We start from the raw sequence: 16,189 nt of genomic DNA on the forward strand, positions 1-16,189 counted from the left end.
GTAAATTTTGGTCAATGACATGAGACAAAGTATATGTGAACTGCTGTATGAAAAGTGAATTTACTCTGTAAATCTTCACCCAAATCCTAATTAAAAAAATATATATATTTTTTTCTTGGCCCCAATGATAATTGTATGCCGAGACTCAGAAAGCACAGTTTGTAAACTTGTGAAAATAGCAGACTTCCAAGGATAAGAATGTTGGCTTAATGGAATTAAGGAGGTTTGAAGGCAATCTCTGCCATCTCCACAAGTTTGCATGAAGAGGCTGTGTCCTTCCACAACAGCCCCCAGTCAGAAATAAGCCCAAAGCTGGGAAGGTCAGGGGGCTAATTCAGAGCTTCCCCAGAAGGAACAGGATTTGGTACAAGGAGTAAAAAAAGGGGCTCAGCTACTAACTGAAAAGTTGGTCATTCAAATCAGTGCAAGGCATCTCAGAGGAAAGGCTGACTATGCTTCTGAAAGATCACAGCCATTGAAAACCCCATGGAGCCCAGCTCTACTCTGCCACACATGGAGTCGCCATAAATTGGAATTGACTTGACGGCAATACTGCTCTGGTTTTTGAAAGAGGAACAAAACAGCTGTGAGTTACTGCCCAATTTGGGTTAGAGCCAACTCTGACTGCTTCTTGTAGAACCATCTCTTCTATATACCTTTGTTGCTGAGCCCTGATTGATCCTGAATAACAACAACAATAAACAATAGTTACTTTTTATTGAGCACTTATTAAATACTTTACATACATTACTCATTTAATCCTCACAACAGCCCTATTTTTCCTCACTTGCGCATGAGAAACTTGAAGCTTATTGAAGTTAAGCTGCTTGTCTAAGGTCACACAGCCCAAAATGGCAGAGCTGAGATTCAAACTCAGATCTTTCTGAATCCAGAGTTGCCTTAAAGCCTACAACTCCTGGGGCTTCTTCTCAACTTCCAAACTGCTGTCTTCCCCCTCCTAGCAAGCTTGACCCAGAAAGAAACCCCTTCCAGCCACTGCAGCCCCCTGACAAGAAAACATACTTCTGAAATTATCTAACACTATGCCTGGGGTAATAGATTTTTACTTATTCGAATAACCTCACACCCTTCCAAAACCCTGCCAAGGCAACTTACAAATATGCATAGAGTACAGCAGGCACATGGTAGCCTGCTCAGTGAAGGTTTGGTTGGGATCTGCTCCAGGGAGAGGTTGGTGAGTGAGATCATTGGTGGAGCAACCATTCTGCAGACATTGAGGAACAGAGATGCACCTACAGAGAAAGATAATTGTGGTTCCCCTGGGCCTTCTTACCTATTATACCAATTCCTGAGGGCTGAGAAATGTGACCCACAGCCAAGAATCCTGTTTTCTGCCCTGATGACAACAGGAAGGATTTGCCTGGAGCCCCAGGGATTCCTCCCATAGAGTCACTGTTGAATACTTTTCTGTTCAACAAAATTGGGCTCATTTGTCAATAGCCACTTGACAAAATTGCTATTCAGCTTTATCTGTAATATGTTAATAAAACTTTGATCTACAAATGCTCTGTTTTTATAAAGATAGTCCTTTAAGAATGTAGGGACATCTAGCATGGGGTGGGAAAATGTTTTCCAAGGGTGCAAATTATAAATACTTGAAAAACTTTTCTAAAAAAATTTCTCATGTGTACTTACAGTCTGATCTAGTATTCTGAATACGTCCTCTTGATATGAATTCATCAGTGATATTTTTCTTTTCCCTTTAGTGGAGAAGGCTACTATCCGACCAGCAAAAAGCATGGACTCATTGTGCTCAGTGCCTGTGGAAGGTGAGATTTTACAATTAGTCTCTGAACTGGCTGTGGAATTGGAACTCATACTCAGACTTGCCTTTATTAACTGCTATGTCTGTCATCCCAAGTTACAATCACGTACAATCCACCAGTCCCAAGTCCTTCCCTGACCCTTCCTGAACTCAAGGCGTTCACGTGGGCCTTGCATAACCTTCCCTGCTCTACCTCAGGGCTGGCCCCAGAAAAGATTTCCCCTTAGCTGGCCACAAATGGAGAACACAGGTACTTTGCATTCAAACCTGAACCAGGTAAAGCATCAGCATTCGAAAACTAGGGCAGAAGAGCCTTCTCTTTGGTCATAAAGGAAGAACCAAGCATTGGTTTATAACTCATGATTCTGTCTGTGCCTAGATGCTTATGTGTCTTGAATCTGGATGTTCTGTAGGCATTAGTTTCATCATGCTTGTCAAGTCAGCATTTTGGATTGGTAAATTCATTCGTTCATTTATCAGTAAACATAGCTTGAGCACCAGCTATGTACCAGATACTTGTAAACAATGACATCCTTTGTTGAAGTAAGATGTATGTAGATTTGCACGTGAAGTGACACCTATCACCAAAACGGCACCCTACCACATTGTGTTCTCATAGGTGTAACCTTAAGGACTAACTTGCCTGTACCTCTCACTTCTATTTTTGTTGAGTGACCAACAAGTACCATTACAAGTTACAAGGCAAAGGGCTTCCCTGACAAACTACTGGAACTCCCCCATGGTTATGCCATGACTTCCCAACCCTTTTAATATGAGACATTTTTCTCTTTAATAAATGAAGTGGCCTGAAATAATATAGAAAATCTTTTTTAAAATTAATATACATTTATCTAAGGTATTCATTTCTTCTTTTTTTAATTTTTATTGTGATTTGGGTAAAAGTTTACAGAGCAAATTCATTTTTCATACAGCAGTTCATACATATTTTGTCTCATGACATTGACAGCAATTCCCCACAGTGTAACAGGTCTCTTCCCACTTTCTTCCCGAAGTTACCTCTTTCCCTGTGTCCTTCCCTCCCGCCCCCACAAGCTGTCTCCCTGTGCAAACACTGCCCTTCTTTTCTCCCACAATTGATCGTTCCAAGGAGTGTATCTACCTGATGTAAATGGTCACCCCATATGCCTGTCTGTTGCTTGGCTGGAAGCCACAGGCGTGATATTAGTTCCAGACCTGACGGGTAGCTACAGGCCATAGTCTCAGGAGTCTCACCAGGCTCTTAGACCAGCAAACCTAGTCTTTTTTTTCCTTAATGATTTTGAATTTTGTTCCACATTGTTCTCCCACTCTATTCAGCCTCTATTTCATCAGTCCCCCTTGTTGTGGTTACCTAATGCCGCTGTGACAAGAATATACCACAAATGGGATGGCCTTAACAAACAGGAGTTTATTCTCTTACAGTTCGGGAGGCTGGAAGTCCGAGTTTGAAGTGCCAGGCTCTAGGGGCTGAAGGTTTCAGCTCTGCCTCTTGCTCCCAGCCCACTGAAGCTAGAGGCATCTCTTCACTTAGGCAGTTACTGGCTGCTGAGGCTAACAAGCCCAAGGTGGAAAAATAAAATGGCACAGCCCTGATGTTACCAAACCACATGGCAGACCATTAACTCAAGTCCATTGTAAGTCCCAAGGTCAACAGAGCATGGCAGGCTGCTGAACAACAACACAGCTACATGCAGGGTTCAAGCATACCATAAGCTAGAGACCATTCCCAAAGCTATTTCTTATACACATGAAGCAGACCACCCACCCAAAGACAGCTACTCAGTTGCTCACAGTAGATTCCACCATGGAGTTGATTATGAGTCTCATCATGAGCTTCCCAGCCACTCAACCAGGCCTAGTCAAGTTGACACACAAACTTAACTACCACACCCCTCTGAGTGGTTGACAGTGGTAGCTGGGCACCATCTAATTCTTCTGATCTCATGGTCATGTGGGAGCTCTGGTGGCATAGTGCCTGAGGCATTTGACTGCTAACCAGAGGTTGGTGGTTCAAACCCACCAGCCATTCCTCAGAAGGAAGGTTGTATGCTCTGCTTCTGTAGAGATACTGCCTTGGAAACCCAAGGAGGGGTCGCTATGATAGGGACCAACTCGATGGCAGTGGGTTTTGAGATTTTTTATGGTCATATATGCTGATGATCACATGGTCTAGCAGTCCCTTGGATTAATTGTTTCCATGTGTCTTGGGTTGTCTTCATTTTTCTTTGCCCTGGACGAGGAGAGACCCATTTTGCATCTAGATGGCCTCTTGCAAGCTTTTAAGATCCCAGTCACTACTCACTAAAGTAGAATGTAGAACAGTGTTTTTCTGTAGTATGTTATGCCAATTGAGGTTGATGCCTCTGCAACCATGGTCCCATGCCCTCAGGTCCAACTACTCACTCTCTCAGGGCAGTTGGCTGTGGCCAAGAAGCCACCACAACTTTGCCCCTTGCCAGCTCTACTATACAACTGTTGTTATTGTTTTTATGTGCCGTTGAGTCAGACCCGACTCATAACGACCCCTCCTTGGGTTTCCGAGGCAGTATCACTACGGAAGTAGATTGCCCCATCTTCCTTCCAAACTATACACCTGGACATTCTTATATTCTAAATTCTCACTGCCGTCGAGTTGGATCCAACTTAAAGTAACTCCACCTTGGGTTTCCAAGGCAGTGTCACTATAGAAATAGATTGCCCTATCTTCCTTCTGAGGAGAGGCTGGTAGGTTTGAACTGCCAGCCTTCTGGTTAGCAGTCAAATGCCTTAGGCACTATACCACCATAATACGCATGTAGAAAGATTGTCTGCTAACCCTATACATGGTCCTGGGCACACTCCCCCCTGCATAGACATACTTGATCATTCAACCTGTCCACCCATCTACCCACCCACAGAGCAATGCTTGCCATCACTGACAACACAGTACTGAACATGAATAAGAATTCATCTTTGTTTTCTGTACCTCCCATGTATCTTTCTATGTCTTCCTCTTCTTCAGTGCCACTATGTTGATCTCTCACATTTTGTGCATTGCCTTTCCCTTCACCCAAGTCAATACTTGTCTCCACCTATCTAGCAGTGTTCTCTCCCCTCCCTTCCCACTCCTGTTAACCAGCAAAGAAAGTTTCCTTCCATATATAAACCTTTCCTTGACTTTTTACAATAATGAACTAATACAATATTTGTCCTTCAATACAGAAAATCTTTAAAGCAACTTAGATAAAAAAATTCCAAACTAATAATCAGTGATATCTTTTTAAGCTGACTTGATACTTTGAACATTTTCTCCCATCTTTATATTCATCCATTTGCTTTGGATTTGAATCTCCCTGCCAAGATTGTCAAGATTTGATACTTTAAAATCTAGGTTACTATTTCTGTGAATGCCGGACAGGTCACCTAATCTCTCTGAGCCTGAGACTCCTCACATGGTAAAAGAGATAATTACACTTAGTGATAGGGTAGGTGTAAGAATTAAACATGTTGTTTGGTGCCATCAAGTCAATTTTGACCCATAGTTACCCTGTGCACAAAAAAATGAAACACTGGCCAGTTCTGCACCATCCTCACAGTCATTGCAGTGTGTGAGCCCATAGTCACAGCCACGGTGTCAGTACATCTCGTTGAGGGTCTTCCCTATTTGTGCTAACCCTTTGCTTTACCAAGCATGATATCCTTCTTCAGGGACTGGTCCCTTCTAACAACATGACCAAACTATGAGAGAGAAAGTCCTTGGGGAGCATTCCAGCTGTACTTCCTCCAAGACAGATTTGTTCATTCATTGTATCCATGGTACATTCACTAGTCTTTGACAACACCACAATTCAGATGCATCAATTCTTCTGTGGTCTTCCTTGTTCATTTTCCAGCATTTGCATGCATATGAGGCAATTGAAAATACCATGGCTTGGGTCAGATGCACCTTAGTCTTCAAAGTGATGTCTTTGCTCTTAAACACTTTACAGAGGTCATTTGCAGCAATTTGCACAATGCACTACATTGTCTGATTTCTTCACTGCTGCTTACACGGGTGTTGATAGTGGATCCATGTAAAATGAAATCCTTGACAACTTCAGTCTTTTTCCATTTATTGTGATGTTGCTTATCAGTCTGGGTGTGAGGATTTTTATTTTCTTTATGTTGAGGTACAAACCATATTGAAGGCTGTATTTTTTTGTTTTTTGGGGTTTTTTTTTAGTTTTTATTGTGATTTGGGTGAAATTTTACAAAGCAGATTCTTTTTATATTCACTTGTTCATAAACATTTTGTTTTGTTACACTGATTATAATCCCTACAGTGGAACAGCTTTACTCCCAGTTCCTCCCTGTAGCCACCTTATCCCTGTGTCCTTCCCACCTATGCATTCCTGGCTCCCTAGTTTTCTCTCCTGTGTAAGTGCTGCCCTTCTGATTTCCCATGGTTGATTTTTCCAAGGAGTGCATTTCCTTGGTTTAGTTGTTCACCTCGTAGGCCTATTTATTATTTGGCTGAAAGTTAAGCCATGGGAGTGAGTTAAATTCCAGGCCCAGGAGTAATCCTGGTCTTGTTAAAAAATTTTGTTCTGTATTTTTATTTCACTTTATCCAGGATCTCCAATTTTGATCCTTTTCTGAGTGGTTGGTAGTGGCAGCTGGGCACCATCTAGTTCTAGTTTCAGGGTCATATAGGTTCTCATGATCCATTAATCCTTTAGACTATGAAGGGCTATAGTCTTTGATCTTCATCAGTAAACACTTCAAGTCCTCTTCACTTTCAGCAAGCAAGGTTGTCATCTGCATATAGCAAATTGTTAATGAGTTTTCCTCTAACCCTGATGCCATGTTCTTCATATAGCCCAGGTGCTTGTATTATTTGCTCAGCACACAGAATGAATAAGTATGGTGAAAGGATAACCCTGATGCACATTCTTCTGGATTTTGCATCACACAGTATCCCCTTGTTCTGTTTGAACGACAGCCTCTTAGTCTATGTACAGGTTCCCATGAGCACAATTAAGTATTCTGGAATTCCCATTCTCTACAATGTTATCCTTAATTATTTATGATCTACACAGTTGAATGCCTTTGCACAGTCAATAAAACACAAGTAAATATATTTCTGGTATTCTTTGCTTTCAGCCAAGATCCATCTGACATCAGAAATTATATCCCTAGTTCCATGTCCTCTTCTGAATTCAGATTGAATTTCTGGCAGTTCCCTGTCAATGTGCTGTTGCAACCATTTTTGAATTATGAATTAAATGTAACACTACATAAAATGCCCAGCATAATACTTAGTATTTAGTAGAAAACTACTTTCCAGATCCCTGGCAATTCACTTATTATCTCCCAGCTTCTTTATTTCCCATAAAGACTTTTCTCCTTTGCCATCACTTCTAAGTCAGTGAAGAACTCACTCCTCACAAAAATGCTTTCTAACATTTAGTTAATTCACACTTCTAGTCTCTCATCCTCTGAATCAGCAGGAGGAAGCCTGAGGGAAGGGGGAAAAAATGTCTACCTAAGAATGGCATTTGTTTCCTTGCTGAAAAATCAAACCTCTGTCTGGATCCATCTGCCAAAAAGACTTAAAACTAAAACACAATTCTGATGTGTTGCCCTTTTTTTTCCCCCTCCATCATTTTGAGCAAACATCAGAATCTCCCATCTATCTTTTTATTACTTCATGATCTACATTTAATGTTTTGCAAATGACAGCTCTATTCAGCAACCTTAGCAGCAGATTTCTTTTGGAAACTGCTCTACCTGCAAAGTTTAAAACTGATTCCATCTGGTACAACAGCAAATGGTCCTATCACGGCACCATCCCTAGGAGAAAACACTTCCTCTCTTGTTAACTGAATGACATGTATCTACCTTTATTAGAATGATTGTGCCCTTATTAAGAATCTCTGGGTGGCGCAAATGGTTAAGTGCTTGACTACCAGCCAAAAGATTGATGGTTCGAACCCACCCAGAGGTTCCTCAGAAGATAGGCCTACTGATCTGCTTCCAGAAGGCCACAGCCTTGAAAACTCTATGGAGCAGTTCTACTCTGCACACATAGGGTTGTAACGCATGGGAATGGGTGACAACCAACAACAATGATAATGCTGTTATCTAAATTGCTGTGCCTTCTGAAGGGAGCGCTGGTGGTGTAGTGCCTAAGGCATTTGACTACTTACAAGAAGGCTGGCGGTTCAAACCCACCAGCCACTCCTTGGAAGGAAGGTTGGGCAATCTGCTTCCATAGTGATACCCCCTCAGAAACCCAAGGAGGAGTTGCTATGAGTCAGGTTCAACTTGATAGCAGTGTTTGGTTTTTTGGTTTGGTATGCCTTCTGAATATTCAAATGCTGTGTGTCTGCCCTTAAAAAGAAGGCTGTGCAGTTTTGTGTGCTTCCAGGCTGCTGACCATGTGCTTATTCTTCTTATTAGGAAAAGAAACCAAAGGAAATTTCAATCGAACAGTTACCACTGGTGGATTTTTCATTCCAGCAGCGAAAATGCACTCGAGTGGCACTGGTAGCTCGTGTGACCTCAGCAAGCAGGAGGGCGAATGGGGCAATGAGGGGATGCCTGCCGGGGCGGAAGGGGGTTTTGAAGTGAGCGGTGACCGAAGCCAGCTCCAGGGTGCTCAGATCCGGCCCCCACCTGAGCAGCTGAAGGTGTTCCGGCCTATCGAGGATCCTGAGAGTGAGCAAACAGCCCCAAAGATGCTGGGGATGTTCTATACCTCCAATGACAGCTCCAGCAAATCTGTCTTCACCAGCAGCCTCTTCCAGATGGAGCCTTCGCCCCGCCACCAGCGCAAAGCCCTGAACATCTCCGAGCCCTTTGCTGTATCCGTACCACTCCGGGTGTCAGCTGTCATCAGCACCAATAGCACGCCATGCAGAACACCCCCTAAGGAGCTGCAGTCTCTTTCCAGCCTGGAAGAGTTTTCTTTCCAGGGGTCAGAGAGTGGAGGATGGCCTGAAGAAGAGAAGCTACTGGGAGCTGAGGCTTTGACAGGTAAAGTAGGGAAAGAGGGTCTCTTTCCATTATAAGAGATCAAAACCAGACCTAAATGTACTTAAACTGAGTTTGCAAGGCAGTGTAAGGAAGTGGTTAGGATGTAGGCTCTGGAGCCAGACTAGCTGAGTACAAACCCAGGATTGGCCATTTTTCTGTATGATCTTCTGCCAGTTAACAGGAGTCTGTGCCTCAGTTTCTTAATCTGTAAAATGTAAATAATGATGTCAATTAATCTTACCTTCTTCACAAGTTTGTTGCAAATATTAAATTAATGAATACTTACAGAACGGTGTCTAATACATAGTAAGTACTCAGTAAATGTTATCAGTCATTATTTTGTTCACTCACCTAGTGAGGAGGTAGGAGGGAAAGCTCACAGGATATAATTGAGAGCTTTAGAGCTGGAATTGGAGACTCAGCTCTTATCTCTGTCTTCTCTCAACTCAGTCTCTCTCCATTCACTCATCCTTAACTTCTACCTCATATATGCAGAGAACATGGCTGACCACAGCCTTAGCCTAGCAAACTTAGCAATGAAGAGTACATCTTCCTCCCAATTTCCTTTATCAAAGGCAGGGAGGACTCTGATTGGGCCTACTTGAGTCACTTGCCCAGCCTTGGACCAATCACTCTTGCCAAGCTAGTAATTTACTAAGATTGGGGCATCTTAAGTTTCTGGATCATCTCTGGAATGAGGAAGAATTCAATGAAACGTGAGCCCCATGGAATGGAAGTAAGGAGAACCCAAAGAAAGTATGGCTGGCAGACAAACCAACAAATGCAAATGCAAATTATGATTTCCAGTTATTTTTCAATTAATAATAACTATTAATAATAACTAACTTTTTTGAGCACCTGTCAGTCACTGTCCTAAGTGTTCTGTATGTATTATCTCTTTTCTCCTCACAACAAATCACGACGTCTAGGTTGTTGTTATTATCATCCTCATTTACTTAGAGAGGATAAGTAACTTGCCCAGTGACTTAGCAAGGAAGCGGAAAAACCAGAATTTGAATTTGAATTTTAAAACCCATGCTTTTAAGCACTCAGTCATGCTCTATCACAGGTTTACTATAGGCAAAACCCTCCACAAAGAGGTACAAAGATTGTTAAGACATGATCCCTGCCCCCAATGAGCTCAAGAAATGGACTGAAGTGCTCCTTGGGCTTTTCGGAATGAGGGAAGGTTTAGATGCCTGAAATATCAAGAAAGAGCCATTCAGAAAAGACTGCAAGGGTATGGATGAGAGGCAGTCCTCAAGAGGATTTCAGGAAGATTTCTCAGAAGAAGAGACGTTTGTGTTGGATCTTGATAAATGGATAGGATTTCTCCATGCAGAAGAAGCAGGAGAGGGCCATTCTGGGCTGAGAAGCAGCAGATGTGGGAAGTGTATATGTTTTGGATCCCAGCTGACTTGATTCGGATCCTGAAAGCGTGAAAGTGGGCAGTTAACTGATGTCTCTGAGTCCACTGCTCATCTGCAAAGCAGGAGTAGTTCCTATCTCAAGAGCTGTGGGGAGGATTGAATGGGAGGGTGGCCAGCATGCCTACCCATGGTCTGGCTCAGAGCAGATGTTCAGTATATATTAGTCCTTTTTCCCTCCCCTTTCCTGCCTTTAATTGTTTTTCTTTTTACTCACTGCTACTGCACAAAAGAAAGAAAAACAAAATAATTTATTAAGGAAGATCAAGTTCACCATTTGGAATGATTATAAAGGGAGAAAAGAAACTTTAAGTTAATCCCATCAGAGAGAAGGGTGAGGAGACCTGTTGTTCCTGAACCTTTTGGCATCTCCCTTTGACCTTTGGTTCTAGATGCAGTATCCTCAACTGCCCCAATGGCCCTACTAATCCAGCGATGTAGGCTGGCACCTCCATTAGTGTCTCTCCCAGGCCAATTTAATAGACTGGGTGGCACAGTGGTTAAGTGCTTGGCTGCTAATGGGAAGGCTGACAGTTCAAACTCACCAGCTACTCTGTGAGAGAGAGAGGTGGCAGTCTGCTTTCATAAAAATTACAACCTTAGAGAAACGTTTTAGGGCAGTTCTACTCTGTCCTATGAGTCGCTATGAGTCAGAATCAATTCAGTGGCACACAATATTCTTCATTACAGAGAAAGGCAAAAATTAATGGACTGTCTCCCAATGACTCCTTGGGCTCAGGGTCTCTCTCTTTTGTAGATCCTCCCCCATCCCTTATCCTGCTACACCCACATCAGCCCACAGCCATTCTCCAAACAAGGCATTATTTGGGTTTTTGCTCATTTTGTGGCCCTGCAGGAAAGAGTAGAGGGAAGACAGCCTTCACATGGTGTCTGTCTTCCCCCATGTATGTGTACCTCTATGTCTAATCTGCCCTTCTTAGAATTCAGAAGTAATTAAGATTTAGAACCCACCATACTTAAGGTATTTAGAGCTCTGGTGGCGTAGTGCCTAAGTCATTTGACTGCTAACCAGAAGGTTAGCGGTTCAAACACACCAGCCACTCCGCAGAAGGAGGACTGGGCAATCTACTTCCATAAAGATTTACTGCCTCGGAAACCCAAAGGGGGTCACTGTGAGTCAGAATTGGCTTGATGGCAATGAGGTTTTTTTTTTTTAAAAAAAAAAAAATACTTAGGTATGGTCTAATTAACATAACAAAGACAACTCTATATCCAAACAATATTACATCCACATGTATAGGTGTTAAGATTCCAACACATATTTGAGGACATAAATTTTAATTCACAACATTCTCTGTATACTAATATGGCATGGATTTCAAGATGTGCTGTTAAGTGAAAAAATGCAAAGCATAGAACAGTATGTATCATCTGTTATATTTTATGTAATAAAGGTGGGAAATAATGATATATGCAGTGTAACTAACTGCTTATATTTTCAAAAATAAACTTGGGAAGAATAAACCAGAAATTAATAAAAATGGTTATCTATATGGGATGGTGAGAAATTGTGGAAACAACAGGGATGAAAGTAGAACCCCTCTTAAAATATTTTTTTAAATATAATCTCAGCTTTTGAACTCTAAATATTTTGCGTATTTAGAAATAAAATTAAACTTCACACAGCAAGCCTACTATTGATGGGCAAAGGGGAACAGCACCGTTGTTGATTAGGAGGCATTATTAGCACAAACATCAGGATACTATCACTGAATCTGGCCGAGTTTCAGGCTGGCTTCAGGTTGAAACACCTTGGAGTTAAGGCAGCAGAGTAACCAGTGACACTGGCTTTTCAACCAATAAACTCTTCTGAGCATTTAGTGCATATCAGACACTGAACTAGATGCTTGTCTCCATTATCTCACAACAGCCCTGCAAAGCATGTGTTATTATGCCTTTGGACTAAGATTACAAAATTCAATGAGAAACTAGAATTTGAACCCAGGTTTAATTCCAGTGCAAATAATAATAACATTTATTGCAGATCTGCTGTGTGCCAAGCACTATTATAGGTACTTAGTCTTTAATCCACACTGGAAAACATCTCACACAGTGAAATAGGGCCTCCCTTCATGTAAGGCAATGGAGACCAGATCAGGATGCCTCTTCCAGACCTTGTTAGATGTGTAAAATCAGAGCTTAATTACTCAAATATATACAAATACATACAAACTGAAGTGAGATAACCCTTGGGAGGGGTCACACAGGAAGCAGTCAATCATAATCATCATATATCTTTACACCTTGGTGTGAATAGCAAATCTGAGTGTTCTTGGGCACCAAGCTTGACTTCTCATGATCTCAAGTTTCTTTATCTGTGAAGTGAAAGTTTGGACTATAGCAGGGTTTCTCAACCTCAGAATTATTGACATTTGGGGCCAGATAATACTTTGTTGTGTGGGTCCATTCTGTGCATTATAGGCTATGTAGCAGCATCCATGGCCTCTACCCACTAGATCCCTATATAGCACTACCCTTCTCTCCCCAACCCCCAGTCATGACAGCCAAAACTGTCTACAGACTTGCCACATATCCTATGGGGGAGGAGGGCTCCTGATTGAGCACCACTGGACAAAGTAATCTTCAAGATCTGTCCCAGTTCTGATAGTGTGTGACTCTGGGATCTGAAGACAGGACATTGCTAAGAGGAAAGGGAACTCTTTCCATCCTTGCAAAGCATGTCTGGTCCATGACAGTAACAGTGCTGGGAATGGTCTCTCTTGCAATGAAGTCTCCTTCAACTGATAACTCCCATCCTCATTGCAGCTTCTACACCTAAGAAGACAGCTCCTGAGGATGCCACACTAGCACCTGAAGCAGCGGGACCAGTGGAATGCAGCAAAGGCCTTTTCCTGGAGTCAGGCATCCAACTGGAGAAGAAACCCTTGGAAATCTCCCTGGGCTGTCAACAATCAAATGAATTAGAGAAAAGGCTGGATCCAGAGAAGGTGGTGGAAGAGGGTCAAGAGGCTGGCCAGCTGGAGCCCAGTGCTCTGCAGGAGAACCCGAGAGTCAGAGCTGAGGCCATGTTTCTCCATGAAATGGTAAGGTGGACTCGCTGCCTGGTCTAACCAGGTACATTCTTGTTTTTCCCAAGGGCTCTTGGTACAGCTTAAAGTAGTCTTTTTTTTTCTTTTTTTTTAAGAACAAAACAGTTTCTGCCAAAGGGACTTTAGGAGACAACCTTCTAATCTGGTCTGGGATTTTTGCCATGGACTTTTCAGAGGAATCATCCAGCTCAGATTCCCTAGGAATAAACTCTAAATATTTCTGACCTGAAGTCACTATAAACCAATAACATGTCTTTGGAATGTAATAAGAAGCTCTGGTGGTATAGTGGTTAAGACATTTGGCTGCTAACCAAAAGGTCGGTGATTCAAACCCACCAGCCATTCCATGGAAGAAAGACAAGGTAGTCTGCTTCTATAAAGATTTACAGCCTTGGAAACCCAATGGAGGTCACTATGAGTTGGAATCAGTTCAATGGCAGTGAATGAGTGGCATATAATGGCATCCAGTTCCAGAAGTGACACAAAACTTCCTTGTCCTATTCCAGTCTCAAACATTATGACCGTTCACTGGGGCCAACCCTCTTGTTCCAGACATCCTCGATGGATAGTTGTCTTGTTTATAAAAACTTCTGAGAAATTGCCAGGATCCATTCCTTTCTCTATCGCTTCTGGAGAAGTTAAAATCTGATGCCAGAATTGACTAAACCTTATCCTCTTTTTAGAGTTGTACTTGTCCAAGAAGGTTTTATAGGATGTCTTTGAATAAGATGAAGATGTGAAGGGGTTTTCCAGAGATTTTCAGGAAAGAATCCTGTACTTGGAAGGCAGTTTGGGACCCGAAGATGCCAAAAGGGAAAAGAAATCTCTTTGCCTTATAAGTTGTTTCCAAAAACTCGGTTTCCAGAATGTGTATAAAATGACCATGTTCTGGGAGTTAGGGCAGTCCTGGAGTACATGGTGGTCTCAGGAGGGCTGAGTAAGGGTTCTGGTGAGACACATTTATATTTGTTGAAGGGAAGGGATGAGGGGGTGAAGACACTTTTATGTGTATTGAATTCTGGAAGAACACGAGTGAATGGCATTGCTTTGAGAAGCAGATAAACAGTGGAATCATGGGAACATCTAAAGACATGCAGTTCATTCATTCACTTAAAAATATGTGATAAACACCTACCTTGCACCAGGCACTTACTGAGCAATGGGATATCCACAGTGAACAAGACTGTCACACTCTCTGCCTTCTTAGAGCTGAAAGTCTAATAGGGGAAAGAGCCATTACAAGTAATTTGTAGGGTGATACTGAAGTACAGAAGAGTCCCTGGATGGCACAAACGGTTAAGCACTCAACTACTAATTGAAATGTTGGTGGTTCAAACCCACCCAGAGGTTCCTCAAAAGAAAGGCCTGGAGATCTGACTCGGAAAGGCCACAGCCTTGAAAACCCTGTGGAGCGTAGTTCTGCTCTGACACAGATTGGGTTGCCATGAATCAGAATCTACTCTATGGCAACTGGCTTGGTTAGTTTGGTTTGTGGAAGTAGGGAGTGCTGTGAGAGCATAGGAAAGGGGGCCCTAACCTATTCAGAGGGAGAAGGGATGCCCCAAGGGTCAAGGAAGGCTTCTCTGAAGAGTAGACATTTAGGTTAAGACATTAGTCAGGAGAAAAGGGTAGGGAGTGAAGTTTGAAGGGGGAGTCTTTCAGGCAGAGAAATAAGATGTGTCATGAATCTGAGGTGGGAAAGAGCACGAAACATTTGAGGAACAAGAACAAGCCCAGGACAACTGGCCTGGAAAAAAATGAGGCTCAGATGAAAGCAGGAGCCACGTTAGGCAGGACGACACGGAAGGAATTTGAGGCTTAACCTAAGGACAATATTCCTATTGTCTAATATGTTCAGAGTTTTGTCTTCAAAGTCACTGTATTCTGGGAGGAGAATGGCTTGGAGAAGAGCAAGAGAGGAGGAAGGGATGCCAATGGGCTAAAATTAAAAAAAAAAAAAAAATTGCTGTGAAGTCAGTTCTAACTCACAGCAACCTTATGGAACAGAATAGAACTGCCCTATGGTATTTTCAAGGCTGTAGTCTTTACAGAAGCAGATTGCCACATTATTCTCCTGCAGAGTGGCTGGTGAATTTGAACTGGGCATCTCTCAGTTAGCAGCCAAGTGTTTAGCCACTGTGCCACCAGTTACTAAGTGGTTTAAAAAAAAAAAAAAAGTGGATCAGGGTGAGAGTAATGGGATAGAAATGAAGGGGGTTTAAGGGCTACTTAGAAGGCAGAAACAGAATTTGGTGAAGGATTGGATAAGGATTAAAGAGCAAGGGAGAGTCAAAGACACCTCGTAGGCTTCTGGCCTGAGCAAAAACATACACTTCAAGATGGTAGAGAATGGAGTGGAGAGGTGTTTAGATGTTCATTTAGTCATTTAAATATAATGATTTCTTAGTATTAACTTCTTAGCAAGAGTTCAATAAATGTGGGTGCTGAGGTGAGTAGACAGATGAGTAAAAGACTATCCCTGCCCTGGAGGGGAGCAAGGCTAATAGGCAAAGTAAACATATGCCCAGATAAATACAATGTGGTAGAATCGAATAATCAAAAATAGCCCAGCTTCTTGGCCAAGTAATTCTACTCTTCGATGTTTATCCAAAGGAAATAATTCAAAGCAAAACAATTAATCCATTTCAATGCAACAAGCCCTTTATTGAGTTGACCAACTGCTCACAGTATACCAGGTACCATTTGACCGTGAAGAATCAGAAATGAATAAAGAACAATTCTTGACCTCAAGGGGTTCACAGTCCATTGGGAAAGATAAGACAAGCATAAAGTAACCATCCTATGAAGCAGATAATTTCTTTATGCGTTCCATTTCCTTTTTGACAACTTCCAATTTTCCTAGATTCATACTTCGTACATTCCATGTTCCGATGATTAATGGATGTCTG

At 42.2% G+C, this 16,189-nt stretch overlaps 1 protein-coding gene across 1 annotated transcript in view; it reads left to right on the forward strand.

Annotated features, from left to right (window-relative positions):
* ARHGAP31 (Rho GTPase activating protein 31) overlaps positions 1 to 16,189 on the forward strand; it is a 173,365-nt gene that overhangs the window by 141,542 nt on the left and 15,634 nt on the right. The window contains exons 9-11 of the mRNA XM_007943864.1: positions 1,728 to 1,790; positions 8,207 to 8,782; positions 12,997 to 13,274. Coding sequence (XP_007942055.1) covers positions 1,728 to 1,790; positions 8,207 to 8,782; positions 12,997 to 13,274 — 917 coding nt within the window. The remainder of the gene's footprint in view (positions 1 to 1,727; positions 1,791 to 8,206; positions 8,783 to 12,996; positions 13,275 to 16,189) is intronic.

Source organism: Orycteropus afer, unplaced genomic scaffold (assembly GCF_000298275.1).
Source record: "Orycteropus afer afer isolate SDZICR_OR568_19922 unplaced genomic scaffold, OryAfe1.0 scaffold00114, whole genome shotgun sequence".
NCBI classification, from domain to species: domain Eukaryota; kingdom Metazoa; phylum Chordata; class Mammalia; order Tubulidentata; family Orycteropodidae; genus Orycteropus; species Orycteropus afer.